This window comes from Pecten maximus, chromosome 2 (assembly GCF_902652985.1).
Source record: "Pecten maximus chromosome 2, xPecMax1.1, whole genome shotgun sequence".
Taxonomy (NCBI): Eukaryota; Metazoa; Mollusca; class Bivalvia; order Pectinida; family Pectinidae; genus Pecten; species Pecten maximus.
Genome location: NC_047016.1, coordinates 18,856,170 through 18,873,402, shown reverse-complemented (window position 1 = coordinate 18,873,402; position 17,233 = coordinate 18,856,170). Strand labels below are relative to the sequence as shown.

Below are 17,233 nucleotides of genomic sequence, written 5' to 3'. Positions count from 1 at the left end.
TATTTTATTTTCTGAGTAAGTCAGCAGGGAATTTTGTATGTGTAGGCAGTGCTATATTTAGATTTGTTTGTACCTTGTATATATCAGGCAGTCTCAAAAAAAGGGATTGGAGAAAATTTAAAGGGCATTCCTTTGTTGTTATATAGTGAGGGGTATTTTTAGGATTTTGGATCATTTACATGAATTATCAGTAACGCTTTTTTGTTGTTCATAATTTTATCAGTCGGATCAGTTCACTATAGTACTTAAGTCTCAAAAATTCATCTTGAAAATACATTTCATTCAATTCTCATACATTAATCTAATTAGGCTTCAATCTCTCACCGTCAATACTACCCAACAATCCTACTACCACAGAAACAAACTCTCACCATTAATACTACCCAACAGTCCTACTGCCACAGGAAATGATCTTGTTTAATACTGAAGAAGAATACAATGTTGACCCATTAAGTAAACACTAAGTTGATCATCTAGCCTATACATGTGTAAGGACATAGAAGTCTCTCCTGGGTATGTGGTAATTATGTTCTGTGTATATATCAAACATATCTTCGGAGAATGAGTATGTTCAGTAGAATTTAAACTAATAGGGAAATCCATGGAATGAAGAAATTTTAGGATTATTTTTGAAAACATCTACAGAAAGCATTAGTGTAGGTGTTTTGTGAAAATTTACTTTACTTGATTGACTTAAATTAGAGCATATAAACCCACATTTTATACTTTTTTCTATTTTATATTAATTGTAAAGGTATTGTCATTACTGACAGAAACACTATTATAAATCTTGGTATATAAATACTTTAAGACCTCCATGGATTCAACTTTGTTAATTTGAAGGATTTGTCCCCATGGGAACAGTTAGGTATAGCTCAATAAGGGAAATAGAAGTAAATATCTGACTTCACAATAAGTGCATGAAAAAAGAATATTTACGAAATTTAATTTCTATTGTCTTAGGACCAATTAGTGTTAAAGAGTTGAATACCCATATACATTTGGATTGTGTGACCTTCAAGATTTGTGTCAAATTTGCTACCTAAGTTCTTGCATAAAGTTATTTTGGTGTCAGAAATAGGTGATGTTAATGTATTACAATGATTTGTCCCAAACTGTTCTCTTTGTCAGATTCAAAGTGACCTAAGATACATTAAGCTCTACTTAAACCACTTACACAGGGCGACACATCCACTTCAGTTGATTTCTAATTATTAACATAATAATGAGACAGAGTGTTTGTGGGAACTTATTCTTAAAATAAAGTTAAAATTTCTCTATGGAATTATCTTAATGAGAGATGAAAATTTCCATGGCTACTAGCTGATGTATTGTGTGTCATATGTTTATCATGTTTATTTTGTAATAGCAAACTTTAATGAAAGTGAGATGACCGTTTAGACCCTTGAGCCTCTTGTTCTATATTGGACTTTATTTTACATAACAGGAAGGAGTTTGCCTTTGTATCATCATCCAATGTCATCTAAAGTATGATATGCACTTCCTCATTGTAAACTCTGTGATGTGTATTACATTACAATTCTGGGTTTTCCCTTCTACTACACACCTGTGTGTGATTTCAGTTACAAAAGCCCCACTACAATCTACACCTACACAGGTATACACAGTCCAAGTACAGGCAGAGATAAATATCCTGTATATCAGTAAGGTATATGTAGACCTCAGACTGCTATAACAAAGGTTTATTGGCTCTCTATCAAATTGTCTTAAGGTGTACCTTGGCATGCCTGAATGATCACAGCCTTTACCAAGTCATTTGAGATATCAGTAGTTATAACTATCTGACAAATACTGTAACTCTTTATCTCTGATGATTTCACTGGTAAAACAATATATGGTTCATATGATTAGCTACCATTGAGACTCAGTAGTACCTTGTACTGGTCTTTTAAAAACCCAGAGATCCACAGTTAGGTGATATAATTCAATTCAATTCAAGTTTATTTCTTAGGCCTTTCAGCCCATAAGAGAAAATTACAACGTGTGTATAGATATAAATGCATACAAGTACGTACAATTAGATGAATATATGACAGACGGAGAGTGATCATAATAATAATGGTATTTTCAGGACAATTCAGACATATTGTATATGGAAAATAAGTTACAAACTTTAATAATATACAATCAACCTTTTAGTTTTTCTGCCCTTTTCCTGAAAGCTAACTGAATAAATTTTCCAATTTTATTCAGTTCTTTTACATTATTAACGCTTAACAATTTAATCAATTTAAAAACACTTGGTTTTGTATAATAATACTTCTTAATATATTTTGCACGAATTTCTGCATAAAATGGACACTGTAGTAAAAAATGAAATTCGTCTTCAATTTCTTCTAAATGGCAACAAGAACCTAATCTATTTAACCTTGGTATATTTCGTTTTCTGCCATATTCTATATTTATATTATGTGTAGAAAGTCTTATTCTTGAAATACCCTTTTTATACAAAGAATCGATAGGCTTAGTAAGATAAAATTGCAGGCAAAAGTTATCAACAAAATGTTGGTATAATGATCCCCTTGACATATTTTTAGCCCACCATCATCAGATGGTGGGCTGTTCAAATCGCCCTGCGTCCGTGGTCCGTCCGTCCCTCCCTCCGTCCGTCCGTCCCTCTGTCGGTAAACAATTCTTGTTATCGCTATTTCTCAGAAAGTACTGAAGGGATCTTTCTCAAATTTCATATGTAGGTTTCCCTTGGTGCCTAGTTATGCATATTGCGATTTGAGACCAATCGGAAAACAACATGGCCGACATGCAGCCATCTTGGATTTTGACAATTGAAGTTTGTTATCGCTATTTCTCAGAAAGCACTGAAGGCATCTTTCTCAAATTTCACATGTAGGTTCCTCTTGGTGCTTAGTTATGCATATTGCATTTTGAGACCGATTGGAAAACAACATGGCCGACAGGTAGCCATCTTGGATTTTGATAATTGAAGTTTGTTATCGCTATTTCTCAGAAAGTACTGAAGGGATCTTTCTCAAATTTCATATGTAGTTTCCCCTTGGTGCCTAGTTATGCATATTGCATTTTGAGACCAATCAGAAAACAACATGGCCGACAGACAGCCATCTTGGATTTTGACAATTGAAGTTTGTTATCGCTATTTCTCAGAAAGCAATGAAGGGATCATTCTCAAATTTCATATGTAGGTTCCCCTCGGTGCCTGGTTATGCATATTGCATTTTGAGACCAATCAGAAAACAACATGGCCGACAGGTAGCCATCTTGGATTTTGACAATTGAAGTTTGTTATCGCTATTTCTCAGAAAGTGCTGAAGGGATCTTTCTCAAATTTCATATGTAGTTTCCCCTTGGTGCCTAGTTATGCATATTGCATTTTGAGACCAATCGGAAAACAACATGGCCGACAGGTAGCCATCTTGGATTTTGACAATTGAAGTTTGTTATCGCTATTTCTCAGAAAATACTGAAGGGATCTTTCTCAAATTTCATATGTAGGTTCCTTTTGGTTTCTTATTATGCATATTGCATTTTGGGACCAATCAGAAAACAACATGGCCGAGAGGCAGCCATCTTTGATTTTGACTATTGAAGTTTGTTATCGCTATTTCTCAGAAATTGCTGAAAGGATCTTTCTCAAATTTCATATGTAGGTTCCCCTTGGTCCCTGGTATTGCATTTTTGGACCAATCTGAAAACAACATGGCCGACAGACAGCCATTATCGCTAAATCTTAAATTTGTTATATAGGTTCCCTTTGTTTGAAAAGTAATAGAGGGCTGTTTCTGAATTTACACAGATTAGTAAGACTTAGAGGAAGGGAAAAGTAGAGAAAAGATCAATCTGACATGGAACCTATAGAGATCAATCAATGGTGGGCGCCAAGATCCCTCTGGGATCTCTTGTCTTCTTTTGACAACACTGACGCTTTCACGAGTTTCTTCCATTGCGGTTTTGAGGGAAATGTACTTGTTTGAAGAAATAATTTGATTACATCATTCAATTTATATTGATTAATTACTCTCATAATATCATCCACAATTCCACCTTTGTTTTCGTTTCCACTTAACATAAATTTGTAAAGCCTTCTTAAAAATATACAATATGTCAAAGTACTCTTCTCTAAATGGCATAATCTTCCAAAAAACAATAGTTTTTTAATGTCTATATAACCTTCTATGGTTTTCCATCCAATCAACCCCAAACACATAACGGTACGGGTCCTGTTATTAAATCCCTGAATTGCTTTGAGAATAAACCTATGTGCCCTCTCTAACATCAAAACTTCATTCCTAGATAAAATCCATAGTTCGCAACCATATAGTGCTGACGTATACACAGTTTGTTTGATTAATTTACCAGCAGTCACGGGGTTCAGTGCACTAGGGGTGTGCACCACTCCTAATTAGACACATTGTACCACTTTTTAATTTATTACATGCGCGTTTGGTGCGTTCGTATGAATGTAATGTACAATTTAACATTATACCTACATGGACAATATTTTCAACTTCTTGTATACTTTCATCGTATAGATAAAAATTTGACTTGATATTCTTGTGTTTACTAAATCACATAATTTTACTTTTGACTGAGGAAAACAAAAATCTCCATTTCTTACTATAATCTTCACACATCTTAAGCATACATTTCAGATCATTACGTTTATTACTAATAAGACATATATCATCCGCTTGAGTAGGGACGTTTACTCTTATATCAATTACCATTGACCCTTTACTGCTCTGCTCAATATCTTTCAACAATTGATTGATAAATACTAGATACATTTTCGCTGATAACGCACTACCTTTTACTCATGAACATATCTTTCAGAGTATCATGATATTTCTTCTAAATCAACATTTGCTGTTATATTATGATAGGTATAATGTAAATCATTACCTGATTCTGTTAAGTATAAGACTCCACAATAAACCTGATGGTGTAGTTAGTAGTTCACTGTGATTCAGATTTTATCTTCTACATTATCAGATCGATCATGAATAGAGCGAAAGACGATATTGTATTATCTAAAATTAGTCAAAGTCATGGCAAGGGGTCAGTGGTCAAATAGATGTAATTCCTTGCAGATAATAACTTGTTTGCTCTAAAAATTTTCATATGAAACATAAAAAAGTGGCAGGACCATAATGGAAGATTGCTAATGATTAGAAAAACAAAGTGAGAGAAAGCAGAGTTTGTGATAATGGAATACATTGGGATACGAGTGTTGATAGCTGATATTTACTCACTACCTACTGCATTATTATAAATTGGCCTAAATATCATTTGAAAACAGAACTGTTGAATTAATAAATAACAAACATCAAACAGATAAGATATTGATAAATACACACAGATGACTAGCTGGTGGCCGGATATATAAAATGTACCTGTTACTCCTTTTACTGAAAGTCTCACGTGGTAACATTAGCTGATATGGCTGATAAACCTGGTCACCAACGTGGTAACATTAGCTGATATGGCTGATAAACCTGGTCACCAGTTATCTGTTAAAATATTCATCAGAACAGCTTGTCAGAGGTTATCTTTGAAAAATATCAGATAATTTCACTGAAAGTAAATATTTACAATAGAAATGGGACGATCGATCGTGATTATCAGACATAATCGATTACCTTAAATACCTAATCCTTTTACTTTAACATCAACTGATCTGATAATTATGTCCTCCACACAAAGTTTGGGAACATATTGTTTTTGCTCCATCTTAATTGGTCAGCCAGAGAGATGCCTCTAATTGGTTGAAAATTACATAAAGGTTTCCAAAGATGCAAAATGTTCTAAAAACTCATAGGGCAAAATTAAATGTAACTGTACAAGAGTGTTAGTTTATGACCAGCAGTGCTCAAGATTATTTTTTTTTTCTTTTCGGTTGGTCATCGAGGAAGCCAGATTGCGGCCTCTGATTGGTCAAAATTTAGATATTGTCCGATCTTGATGAAATTTGGTGTATAGGTGTAGTATGGCCAAGCAAACAATGCAGTGTTCATATTTAGGAAAAATAAAAAAAAATAGCAGCCATTTCTTGGCCTCTGATTGGTTGAAATTTCATTACATGTGTAGGTACATCATGGGACACTGACCACTCTCATAACCTCACTGAAAGCTTTTCACCTTTCAAGAAAATGGCTGTCATTTCCTGGCCTCTGATTGGTCTAAATTAAGATATTGTTTGTTTTCTATTATAATTGATGTATAGGGGTATTAGGAGACTGGGAGAGACGACAGATTTGTTGTGTGACTTGGAGAGACAACAGGTTTATTGTGTGATTGTGGGAAAGATGGCAGGTTTGTTGTGTGACTGTGGTACAGATGGCAGGTTTGTTGTGTGACTGTGGTACAGATGGCAGTTTTGTTGTGTGACTGTGGTACAGATGGCAGGTTTGTTGTGTGACTGTGGTACAGATGGCAGTTTTGTTGTGTGACTGTGGTACAGATGGCAGGTTTGTTGTGTGACTGTGGGAAAGATGGCAGGTTTGTTGTGTGACTGTGGTACAGATGGCAGTTTTGTTGTGTGACTGTGGTACAGATGGCAGGTTTGTTGTGTGACTGTGGTACAGATGGCAGTTTTGTTATGTGGTTGTGGAAGAAACAACAAATTTGTTGTGTGACCTTGAGACAGATGACAGGTGTGTTGTGTGACCTTGAGACAGATGACAGGTGTGTTGTGTGACCTTGAGACAGATGACAGGTGTGTTGTGTGACTGTGGGAGAGACAACAGGTTTGTGACTGTGATAGATGATTTAATTTGAGCAGGGTATATAGTCAGTCCACCTACTTGGTGATCCAGTCACTGATCTATTCTAAACTTTATTTTGTTTATTTTCTGTTGACAGGAAAGTACTGATGTTTATGGTGACTACCTCACTAGTGTGTCTGACCCACTGTCATTGCTGTTTAGGAGGGCCCACAGTCTACAGGTGGTAAGTATTTGTGATAGGTCACATTTTTAGCTCACCTGCCTGAAGGGCAAGTGAGCTTATGCCGTGGCGCGGCGTCCGTCGTCCGGCCGTCTGTCCGGCGTCAACTTTTCCATTCAAGCAGCTTCTTCTCAATAACCAAAAGGCCCAGAGACCTAATATTGGGAATGTAGCATGCTGGGGTGAAGGGCTACCAAGTTTGTTCAAATGAAAAAAGTTGACCTTCATTCAAGGTCACAGGGGTCAAAAAGGCTAAAATCTTTAAACGACTTCTCAATAACCAAGAGTCCCATGGAGTTGATATTGGGTCTTTAGCATGCTGGGGTGAAGTGCTACCAACTTTGTTCAAATGAATGACCTTGACCTTCATTCAAGGTCACAGGAGTCAAAAAGGCTAAAATCTTTATAAGACTTCTTCTCAATAACCAAGAGTCCCAGGGAGTTGATATTTGGTCTGTAGCATGCTTGGGTGAAGGGCTCTCAAGTTTTTGCAAATGAATGCCCTTGACCATCATTGAAGGTCACAGGAGTCAAAAAGGCTAAAATCTTTAAATGACTTCTTCTCAATAACCAAGAGTCCCAGAGACCTAATATTTGGCCTGTAGCATGCTGGGGTGTAGGGCTCCCAAGTTTGTTCAAATGAATGACCTTGACCTTCATTCAAGGTCACAGGAGTCAAAAAGGCTAAAATCTTTATAAGACTTCTTCTCAATAACCAAGAGTCCCAGGGAGTTGATATTGGGTCTGTAGCATGCTTGGGTGAAGGGCTCTCAAGTTTTTGCAAATGAATGCCCTTGACCTTCATTGAAGGTCACAGGAGTCAAAAAGGCTAAAATCTTTAAACGACTTTTTCTCAATAACCAAGAGTCTCAGAGACCTAATTTTTGGCCTGTAGCATGCTGGGGTAAAGGGCTCCCAAGTTTGTTCAAATGAATGACCTTGACCTTCATTCAAGGTCACAGGAGTCAAAAAGGCTAAAATCTTTAAACGACTTCTTCTCAATAACCAAGAGTCTCAGAGACCTAATTTTTGGCCTGTAGCATGCTGGGGTAAAGGGCTCTCAAGTTTGTTCAAATGAATGACCTTGACCTTCATTCAAGGTCACAGGAGTCAAAAAGGCTAAAATCTTCAAACGACTTCCTCTCAATAACCAAGCGTCCAAGGGAGTTGATATTAGGTCTGTAGCATGCTGGGGTGAAGTGCTACCAACTTTGTTCAAATGAATGACCTTGATCTTTATTCAAGGTCAAAGGGGTCAAAAAGGATGAAATATTTAAATGACTTCTTCTCAATAACCAAGAGTCCCATGGAGTTGATCTTAGGTCTTTAGCATGCTTGGGTGAAGGGCTACCAAGTTTGTTCAAATGAATGACCCTGACTCACATTCAAGGTCACGTCGATCAAGTATGCTTAAATCTTTGAATGACTTTTAGTGAATAGCTTAAGTGCCGAGAGACATTATATTTGTCCTGTAGCGTGCTTTCAAATAACTGCAGGATCCATATATGAAAAGATCACTGCATTGCAGGTGAGCGATTCGGGCCCATTGGGCCCTTGTTGTTACCATTAAACAGTCTAGCAGTAACGTTCTTTTGAACACCTCTCCACATCAACACAATTTAGTCAGAGGAGGAGAAGAAATTAATGGAATCATGGAATCAGCATGCACTGTCCACATCTATGGACCATCCTAAAACAAAGCTTGTTAGTGCCATTTCTCAGATGGTACTAGAGGGGCCTTTTTCAATTTTTCATATGCAAATTCCTCATCCAGGTGTTTTGGACCAAGTGTACATATCCCTGTTCAAGAGATATACACTTCTAATTTACAGCCAGGTGTACACTGCTTATTATGGACAGGTGTACATCATTCATTTATGGACAGGTGTACACTACTCATTTATGGACAGGTGTACAATTGTACACTACTTATTTATGGACAGGTGTACATTACACATTGATGAATTTTTGTACATTGCACATTTATGGACAGGTGTACATGATTTATTTATAGACAGGTGTTCTCATTTACTGATACACTTATCATTGATGGATAGGTGAATACTCTTTTAACACTAGGTGTACAATACTGGTTTACAGCCAAGTATAGAATGCTTGTTTACAGTCAGGTTAACTTTACCTGTTGCAGGTGTTCCTCAACCTTCTTGATAAGATAACCATTGACACTAACTCCATAGAAGAAGATGCCAAGGACCTCTGTTATGGTAAATACTGACCTTTAAAAGCTATATTTACATAGCCTGTTTGTGTTTCATCACATGCTGTCCGTTAAGATAGATTCATCCAATAGCGGAAATTGTATTAAGTCCATTAAATCCCTACTAGTCCTGAACGCTTTAATGGATTTTGATGAAATTTAGTCTGGAGCATTATTGGGCAAAGGGTTTGGTTTGGTTTATTTTGTTTAACGTCCTATTAACAGCCAGGGTTCATTTAAGGACGTGCCAGGTTTTGGAGTTGGAGGAAAGCCGGAGTACCCGGAGAAAAACCACCGGCCTACGGTCAGTACCCGGCAACTGCCCCACGTAGGTTTCGAACTCGCAACCCAGAGGTGGAGGGCTAGTGATAAAGTGTCAGGACACCTTGACCACTCGGCCACCGCGGCCCCAAAGGGTATCAAACGTTGTATAAATGGAGGGTGTGGCTCCCCTGGGGCCGGAAGGGCGGGGCCAAATAGGGGAAATTGAGTTAATTCCTTGAAATCCCTACTCGTTATGAACGCTTGAATGAATTTTGATGAAATTTAGTCTGGAGCATAATTCGGGAAAGGGGATCAAATGTTGTATAAACAGAGGATGTGACTCCCCTGGGGCCGGTGGGGCGGGCCCACCCCTAGGGACTTGGTTTCTTTGATATATCTTTGAGACCATTGAGATCCCCACCCTGCAACCAGGTATAGCATTGTTGGGCATAAAGAGATCATTATCATGATGTAAAAATAGGTCCTTGGGTCTTTCCCCACCCCTAGGGACTTAGTTTCTTTGATATATCTCTGAAACCATTGGGATCCCCACTCTATAATCATATATAGCATTGTTGGTCATAAAGCAGATAAACACAGTCATGATGTAAAAATATGCCCTGCAGGGTCTTTCCCCACCCCATAACCATATATAGCAAATATAGGTATTAACAAAAAGAACATGAACATAATTTTGATGTTTGGTCAAATCCAACCAGGTGAGTGATGCAGGCCCTATGGGCCTCTTGTAGTGAAGATCCAAGATTTGCCTAACAATTCCTTCTCATTAGGTGTGGTATTTTGACACTTTGAAATGTGAAGTCTATATTGATAGATGTCTGGTTACAATATCACAATATATAGTGTAACTAGACACCAAGTAATTATTTAACTCGTAAACACAACTTGTCAAGGTTTGTCGCACTTTGAGCATTGTCAGAAGAGAACTTGAAACCCTTAAGACCAATAACTTTGAAGTGGGTGTCACACGGTACTGGAATAATGAAATATTCCTTTAACTAGATCATTCCACTTATAGAAAAGTGGACAAATCGGAACTTCAGAGAAAAGGTAGAACTGTACCCGTGTCATAAGCTCTAGTGACAAAAGTACAACAGTGATCATGAGCCAATATATCAACTGTAGATCAATGTGACCTGTACTTTTTCACTTGAGTTATACTAATTTGTATTAATTAGCTCACCTGGTCCAAAAGACCAAGGTGAGCTTATGCCATACCGTGGCATCCGTCGTCCGTCCGTCCGTCCGTCTGTCTGTCCGTCAACAATTGACTTCTTCTTCATAACCACTGATCAGAATTTGACCAAATTTGGTCAGAAGCATCCCTATGGGTAGGGGACTCAAAATTGTACAAATGATGGGGCTGACCCCCAGGGGCCTGAAGGGCGGGGCCAAAAGTGTTCAATTGGGCTATATTGATATAAACAACTTCTTCTCTGAAATTGAGCTATGGATATCACTCATATTTGCCTGGTAGCATCACTTTGGGGTGGGGATTCAAAATTGTACAAATGATATGACTGACCCCCTAGGGGCCTGAGGGGCGGGGCCAAAATGGGTCAATATAGCTATATTGATAATACCGACTTCTTCTCTGAAACCTAGCAATGGATATCGCTCATATTTGCCTGGTAGCATTACTTTGGGGTGGGGATTCAAAATTGTACAAATGATGGGGCTGACCCCCAGGGGCCTGAAGGGCGGGGCCAAATGTGTTCAATTGGGCTATATTGATATTAACAACTTCTTCTCTGTAACTGAGTAATGGATATCACTCATATTTGCCTGGTAGCATCACTTTGGGATGGGGATTCAAAATTGTACAAATGATGGGACTGACCCCTTAGGGGCCTGAGGGGCGGGGCCAAATGTGTTCAATTGGGCTATATTGATTTAAACAACTTCTTCTCTGAAACCGAGCAAAGGATATCACTCATATTTGCCTGGTAGCATCACTTTGGGATGGGGATTCAAAATTGTACAAATGATGGGACTGACCCCTTAGGGGCCTGAGGGGCGGGGCCAAATGTGTTCAATTGGGCTATATTGATTTAAACAACTTCTTCTCTGAAACCGAGCAAAGGATATTGCTCATATTTGCCTGGTAGCAACAATATGGGGTGGGGATTCAAAATTGTACAAATGGTGTGGCTGACCCCTGGGGGCCTGAGGGGTGGGGCCAAGAGGGGTCAATTTGGCTAAATTGATATGAACAACTTCTCCTCTGAAACTAAGCAATATACATTGCTCAATTTTGACTGTGAGAATCGCTTTGGGGTAGGGATTCAAAATTGTACAAATGACAGAGCTGACCCCAGGGGACCTAAGAGGCGGGGCCAAAAGGGGTTATTTTGGCAGAATTGATATAAACAACTTTTTCTCTGAAACTAAGCAATGGATATCTTTAAAATGTGACTGGTAGCATTCCCTTGGGTTAAGGATTCAAAATTGTACAAATGATCGGGCCGACCCCTTGGAGGCTGAGGGGCTGGGTCAAAAGGGGTCAATTTTGCTAAATTGATATGAACAACTTCTCTGAAACAGCTCATATTTGACTATTAGCATCCTATTGGGGTAGGGATTCAAAATTGTATAAAGGAAGGAGCTGACCCCCCAGGGAGCAGAGGGCAGGGTAAAAAGGGGCTAATTGGTCTAAACAAGATCTTCTCTGAAACTAAGCAATTGATATCACTCACATTTGTGTGGTAGCATCCCTATGGGGTCACGCCAAAAGTCAATTTCATTTCATGGATTAATGCACCTTTTGGTATTTTTAGTATTAAAATAAAACCAATGTACATGTACCCATATAAAATGCTTATGATATATATTGACATAGCAATACCAGCGACAAATATACTTAAGCATCATTCTTGTTTCATATCTCATGAAACCAGGTGAGCGATTCAGGCCCTCTGGGCCTCTTGTTTCTATTTCTTAGCTAAGATTGTACATTTAGCTATTTCCCTCATAGAAGGAGTAGGGTGTATGTATATATACAAATAGTTTAGATCATCCTTTCAAATGTGAAATGATGTCATTGTATTAGGACAGGTTGTTTTTATTCTTGTAATAGCATTATTTAAAACCCTTAGTGTTTGAGTAATAAATTTTGTAGCTCTTGACAGTAGATATTTGCTTTGGCATTATGAAGGAGCCACAGTTAAAACAAAGTGAAGCAATGTCAGTTAAAATCAAACAAAGTCAATGGAAAATTAGTCATTGTCACTTGGGTAATGGTCAAATTTTGTATCATTATGATGCACAGATGGATGTAATCAATTAAGAAGTCTTCTCACCAAAGGTGAAGGTCATCGGATCAAAGGATAGTGACAAAGTTTGTCAAATGACAGAGGCGTTGCTGGTCTACATCAGTGTTCAAGGTTTAGTGTATCTGTATTCATGTGTGACAGGCAACACTCATTACACCCAGACATACTGTTGATAACAGCATAAACAAGAAGGCATTGATTTGTATAATAACCTCTCTAATACAATCTCGGTTAAGGTTTTATTTAAAGGGGAATAACTCCCTGATATATCTAGTTGATACTTATTCAACCTTAATACATTTCAGTGTGCCATGGCTTGTTTGAAGTGTGTCAGATTGTCACAGCGCTGGACATGAAGCTGGTGGTGAACCTGTGGAAAGCTATATCTAGGTTACAACTTCTATTGTTATAACCTGACTAGTAGCAACTGTTAGTTAACTTACTATTGAGATGTAGATATAATTGAAATATGGTATCCCCAACAACCCCATCTGAAATACTCAACTGAAATAGTTAGTAATTTATTCTAAATGTTAAATTGGAACCACTGATGAAGACAAATCAGATGATAAAAGAAATTTATCAATGGTATGAATTAAAAGAAAATTAGACTGAAATGAACATTTCCATAGAGTGTAATGCACCTAATATTTAAATGCCCCTCGATTTTCAAGTTTCCTTCAGTGGTTTAGTCAGATCATGTGTTATTGTCTTAATTTTTGGCATGGATGTTCATGTGGGGGTCTAACAAGGACGATATGGAATTGATTTGGGAAAGTGTTTTTTTCGTGTTTTTTTTTTTTTTTATTTAATTTTTAACATTTTTGGGACAATATGGTTTGAAGTTTTTTAAGATTTCCTACGCATTTTGGACTTAACCTTTTTAGAAAAATTATTTTAAAGTCCAATGATACTTTCAACATCAAACACTCAAAAAAATAACTTGATAGGGCCCGACAGAGATATTATGCATCCATTTGCAGTGTTCTTGTTTTTTTTATAGACATGCTGGACAGAAAAAGGAGATATTGCGAGACAGACTGGAAATGGACGGTCTCCTAACCTATTTGTGTGGGGAGATTAAGACAGGGTACACATACTTATTCCAACTCCTCCCTCGCACTGATGCTGACGGAATGGTAAATTTTTAACCCTCACTCTTCATAGAGCCAGGGAGGATTCAGATAGATCAAGTTAAAATAGGACAGGACAGAGACTTAGTAGGGGTCATTTAGAACAAGTAAGGAAGAGGGGAGGTAAAGGTAAGGGCAGACAAGATACAGAATGTCAGGTGGATGAAGTCAGAAAGAAAAGGTAAGGTAGAAGGGAGGTAAGGACAGACAAGATACAGGAGGTCAGGTGGATGAAGTCAGACAGAACAAGTAAGGTAGGAGGGAGGTAAAGGTAAGGGCAGACAAGATACAGGAGGTCAGGTGGATGAATTAAGAAAGAACAAGTAAGGTAGAAGGGAGGTAAAGGTAAGGGCAGACAAGATACAGGAGGTCAGGTGGATGAAGTAAGAAAGAACAAGTAAGGTAGAAGGGAGGTAAAGGTAAGGGCAGACAAGATACAGGAGGTCAGGTGGATGAAGTCAGAAAGAACAAGTAAGGTAGAAGGGAGGTAAAGGTAAGGGCAGACAAGATACAGGAGGTCAGGTGGATGAAGTAAGAAAGAACAAGTAAGGTAGAAGAGAGGTAAAGGTAAGGGCAGACAAGATACAGGAGGTCAGGCAGACAGGATATAGTTAGTTTCAGATATTAGTTGCTTCATACTATATAAACCAATGTTCTGCAATTACTGCAAAATAATAAGTTGACAGTGATTAACTTTCTGTACTTGCACTTTCACTTTACATAACAGTTCATGTATACCTTTACATGTATGTACCAGTAAATACCTGATCAACATAGATGTTATCTTAAGAAACACCTCTGAATAGAACTCTAAGATAAATCAATAATAGGACAAGACGGTATTGGCAATAATTTGCGGCCATTAACTTTTGCAAATTTGTTCTGATCACGAAATTCGCGGAAGAAAATTGCATGCAAAAGAAAGAATGCTACTATTTCATCCATGCTTGATACAATATGTTTTCTGTTACAGTAATCATCTTTTAAATATTAGTTATTAAAGTGACAAAACACCTAAAGTTGTCTATCTTTTTAGGTGCTGTCCCAGGGGGATGAACGTGGCTTCCAGAAATCGGTGAAGATTGTGGGGTTCCAGATGAAGGTCCTAGTCATGATGACACGAGATTATGTCCATAGTCTGTGTGAGGCTTCAAGTGCAATCTATAGGCTTATCCTGCATATGTTCAGGTAAACCTACCATTTATAGTATTTTCAGGAAATATTTTGAAGGCAAATTTTAGCGGTCTGAGTGAAAACATATACAGATGCTTCAATGTAGACTTCCTTGCAGGTGTAATGGTATATATTCAGTGCTTTAGATTTGTGCTGCTTTGGTTTGTAATGGTTTACATGATGATGCCAATGATGTCCATAGGTATGTACGGCCAAATCTGCATGCGATGCCACTCCAAGAGAACCACAGCCAGGAGATCCACAGACACCTTATCAATGCTACAGAGCCACTGGTAGCCAGTATGGTGTGTAATCGTACTTTCATGGAAAGTGTGACCCAAAATACTCAAGGTACTGAATTTTCATATCTTAAGGATTGTTTTCATTATGGGCATATACCCAAGTAGTGTTATCCATGTCTGTCCTAATGTCTTTTGCGTCTTTTCCTCTCCTTTATATATATAATATATCCAAAAACGAAGTGATTTGGTTCTTATTTACACCATATCATAACACTTTAGGAAACTTGCTGTGCTGTCTTAAGGTCAAAGGTCAAATGTTTTCAATACTGTTTTGTCTAGGTGAGATATGTTAATGAAAGTAGCTATATAGCCTTTATTGCCCTCTTGCAATGTGCAGTGCTCTGTCATTAGATCATTGCAACCTTGACCTGAAGGTCAAAGGTCAAATACCTGGTAACTGCAAATTTCGTCTCAGCCACAACTCCTAAACCTTTGAAGATATCTTGTTGAAACTTACAAATATAATTGCATCACCTAAAGCTTATGTCCAGTGCACTGCCTTTAGGTTGATGTGACATTGATCTGAAGGTCAAAGGTCAAACATGTGCCAATGTTACCAATTATCAGTTATCATGGACATAATAATTGGATAGTTGAAAATATCCTAATGAAACTTTTCTCATATATGCATCACCCACAGATGATATATATGTGCATTGCACTATAATTGGTTAATTATGGTACAACTTTCATTTTCAAGTAAAAGGTCAGTAGAGTCCAAAAGTATTCAATGCCTTCTAAGTGAGAAGGGAAGATATATGTTTTTGTTCATAAAAACCTTTCTCTGCATTAATTTCTTCATGGACATTAACTTTTATAAAGGGTTGACATAATTATACATATGTTACTGATTAGATTTAATGCCAACAGCCTGTTGCAGGGGATACAATTCTAATTCCTCGCAATGTAGCTCCTTGCTATTGTCTTTATTTGTACTGCTTGGTCATCTTTGGGCTACCTAGTCTATGTTAAGGTTTTTGTCAAGGGTCAAAATTCAAACTTCATGACTTTATCACATTCAGCAAGGTCAATGAGGCTCTTATGCTACAAGTCTTTAAGGCTGTATCATTATAGTTAAATTTGGTGCAATTTCCTCTCAATTATTAGGTATTCTCTCTATACCTGACCAATTGTTATACCCCTATTTATTTTTATGAATCCTGTACAGCTTTGCAGGAGGAGGAAAAGTTTGCACACCTACAGGTGTTGATGAATGTGATGGACCATCTTCCTAAAACTACAGGTGAGTGTATTTTACGTGTTGATCGCATACTACAGTCTCATTCTCTCATGACAGAGAATCAATCTCTTACAATAAATATATTTCACACCAATTTAATACTGTGATTTGGAAGAGTTATCAAATATTTTTGTGAAGTTTTTAGGTCATCTGACCTATAGCCATAGTGTTCCGTCTGTCGTCATGCGCCATCCCCCGTACGCCGTATGTAAGACTTTTTCTTTCAAAACGCTACTTCTCCTTTACCCTTGGGTGGATTACAACTAAATTTGGTGTGAAACATCATTGGGGGAGGGCGGTCATATTTTATATAAACGAGGCTGGAGTGAGCCCTGGGGCCAGAGGGGCAGGGCCCCAAAAAGGGAACTTTGGTGAATTTTTGCTATAAAATCCTACTCCTCCTTTACCCTTGGGTTGATTACAACTAAATTTGGTGTGAGACGTCATTGGGGGAGAGCAACAATAATTTATATAAGTGAGGCTGGTCTGACCCCTAGTGCTCTAGGGGCGGGGCCCCAAAAGGGAAACTTTGGTGAATTTTTGCTATAAAATCCAAATCCTCCTTTACCCTTGGGTAGATTAACTAAATTTGGTGTGAAAATCATTGGGGAGGGTGGTCATATTTTATATAAATGAGGCAGGCCCGTCCCCTAGAGCCAGAGGGGCAGGGG

General features: G+C 37.9%; 1 protein-coding gene across 2 annotated transcripts in view; it reads left to right on the top strand.

Moving 5' to 3' along the window:
• LOC117320810 (uncharacterized protein C1orf112 homolog) overlaps positions 1-17,233 on the top strand; it is a 54,546-nt gene that overhangs the window by 21,354 nt on the left and 15,959 nt on the right. For both annotated transcript variants that reach the window (XM_033875303.1, XM_033875297.1), the window contains exons 7-13: positions 6,856-6,942; positions 9,089-9,164; positions 13,020-13,104; positions 13,718-13,853; positions 14,884-15,035; positions 15,223-15,371; positions 16,491-16,565. In XM_033875303.1, coding sequence (XP_033731194.1) covers positions 6,856-6,942; positions 9,089-9,164; positions 13,020-13,104; positions 13,718-13,853; positions 14,884-15,035; positions 15,223-15,371; positions 16,491-16,565 — 760 coding nt within the window. The remainder of the gene's footprint in view (positions 1-6,855; positions 6,943-9,088; positions 9,165-13,019; positions 13,105-13,717; positions 13,854-14,883; positions 15,036-15,222; positions 15,372-16,490; positions 16,566-17,233) is intronic.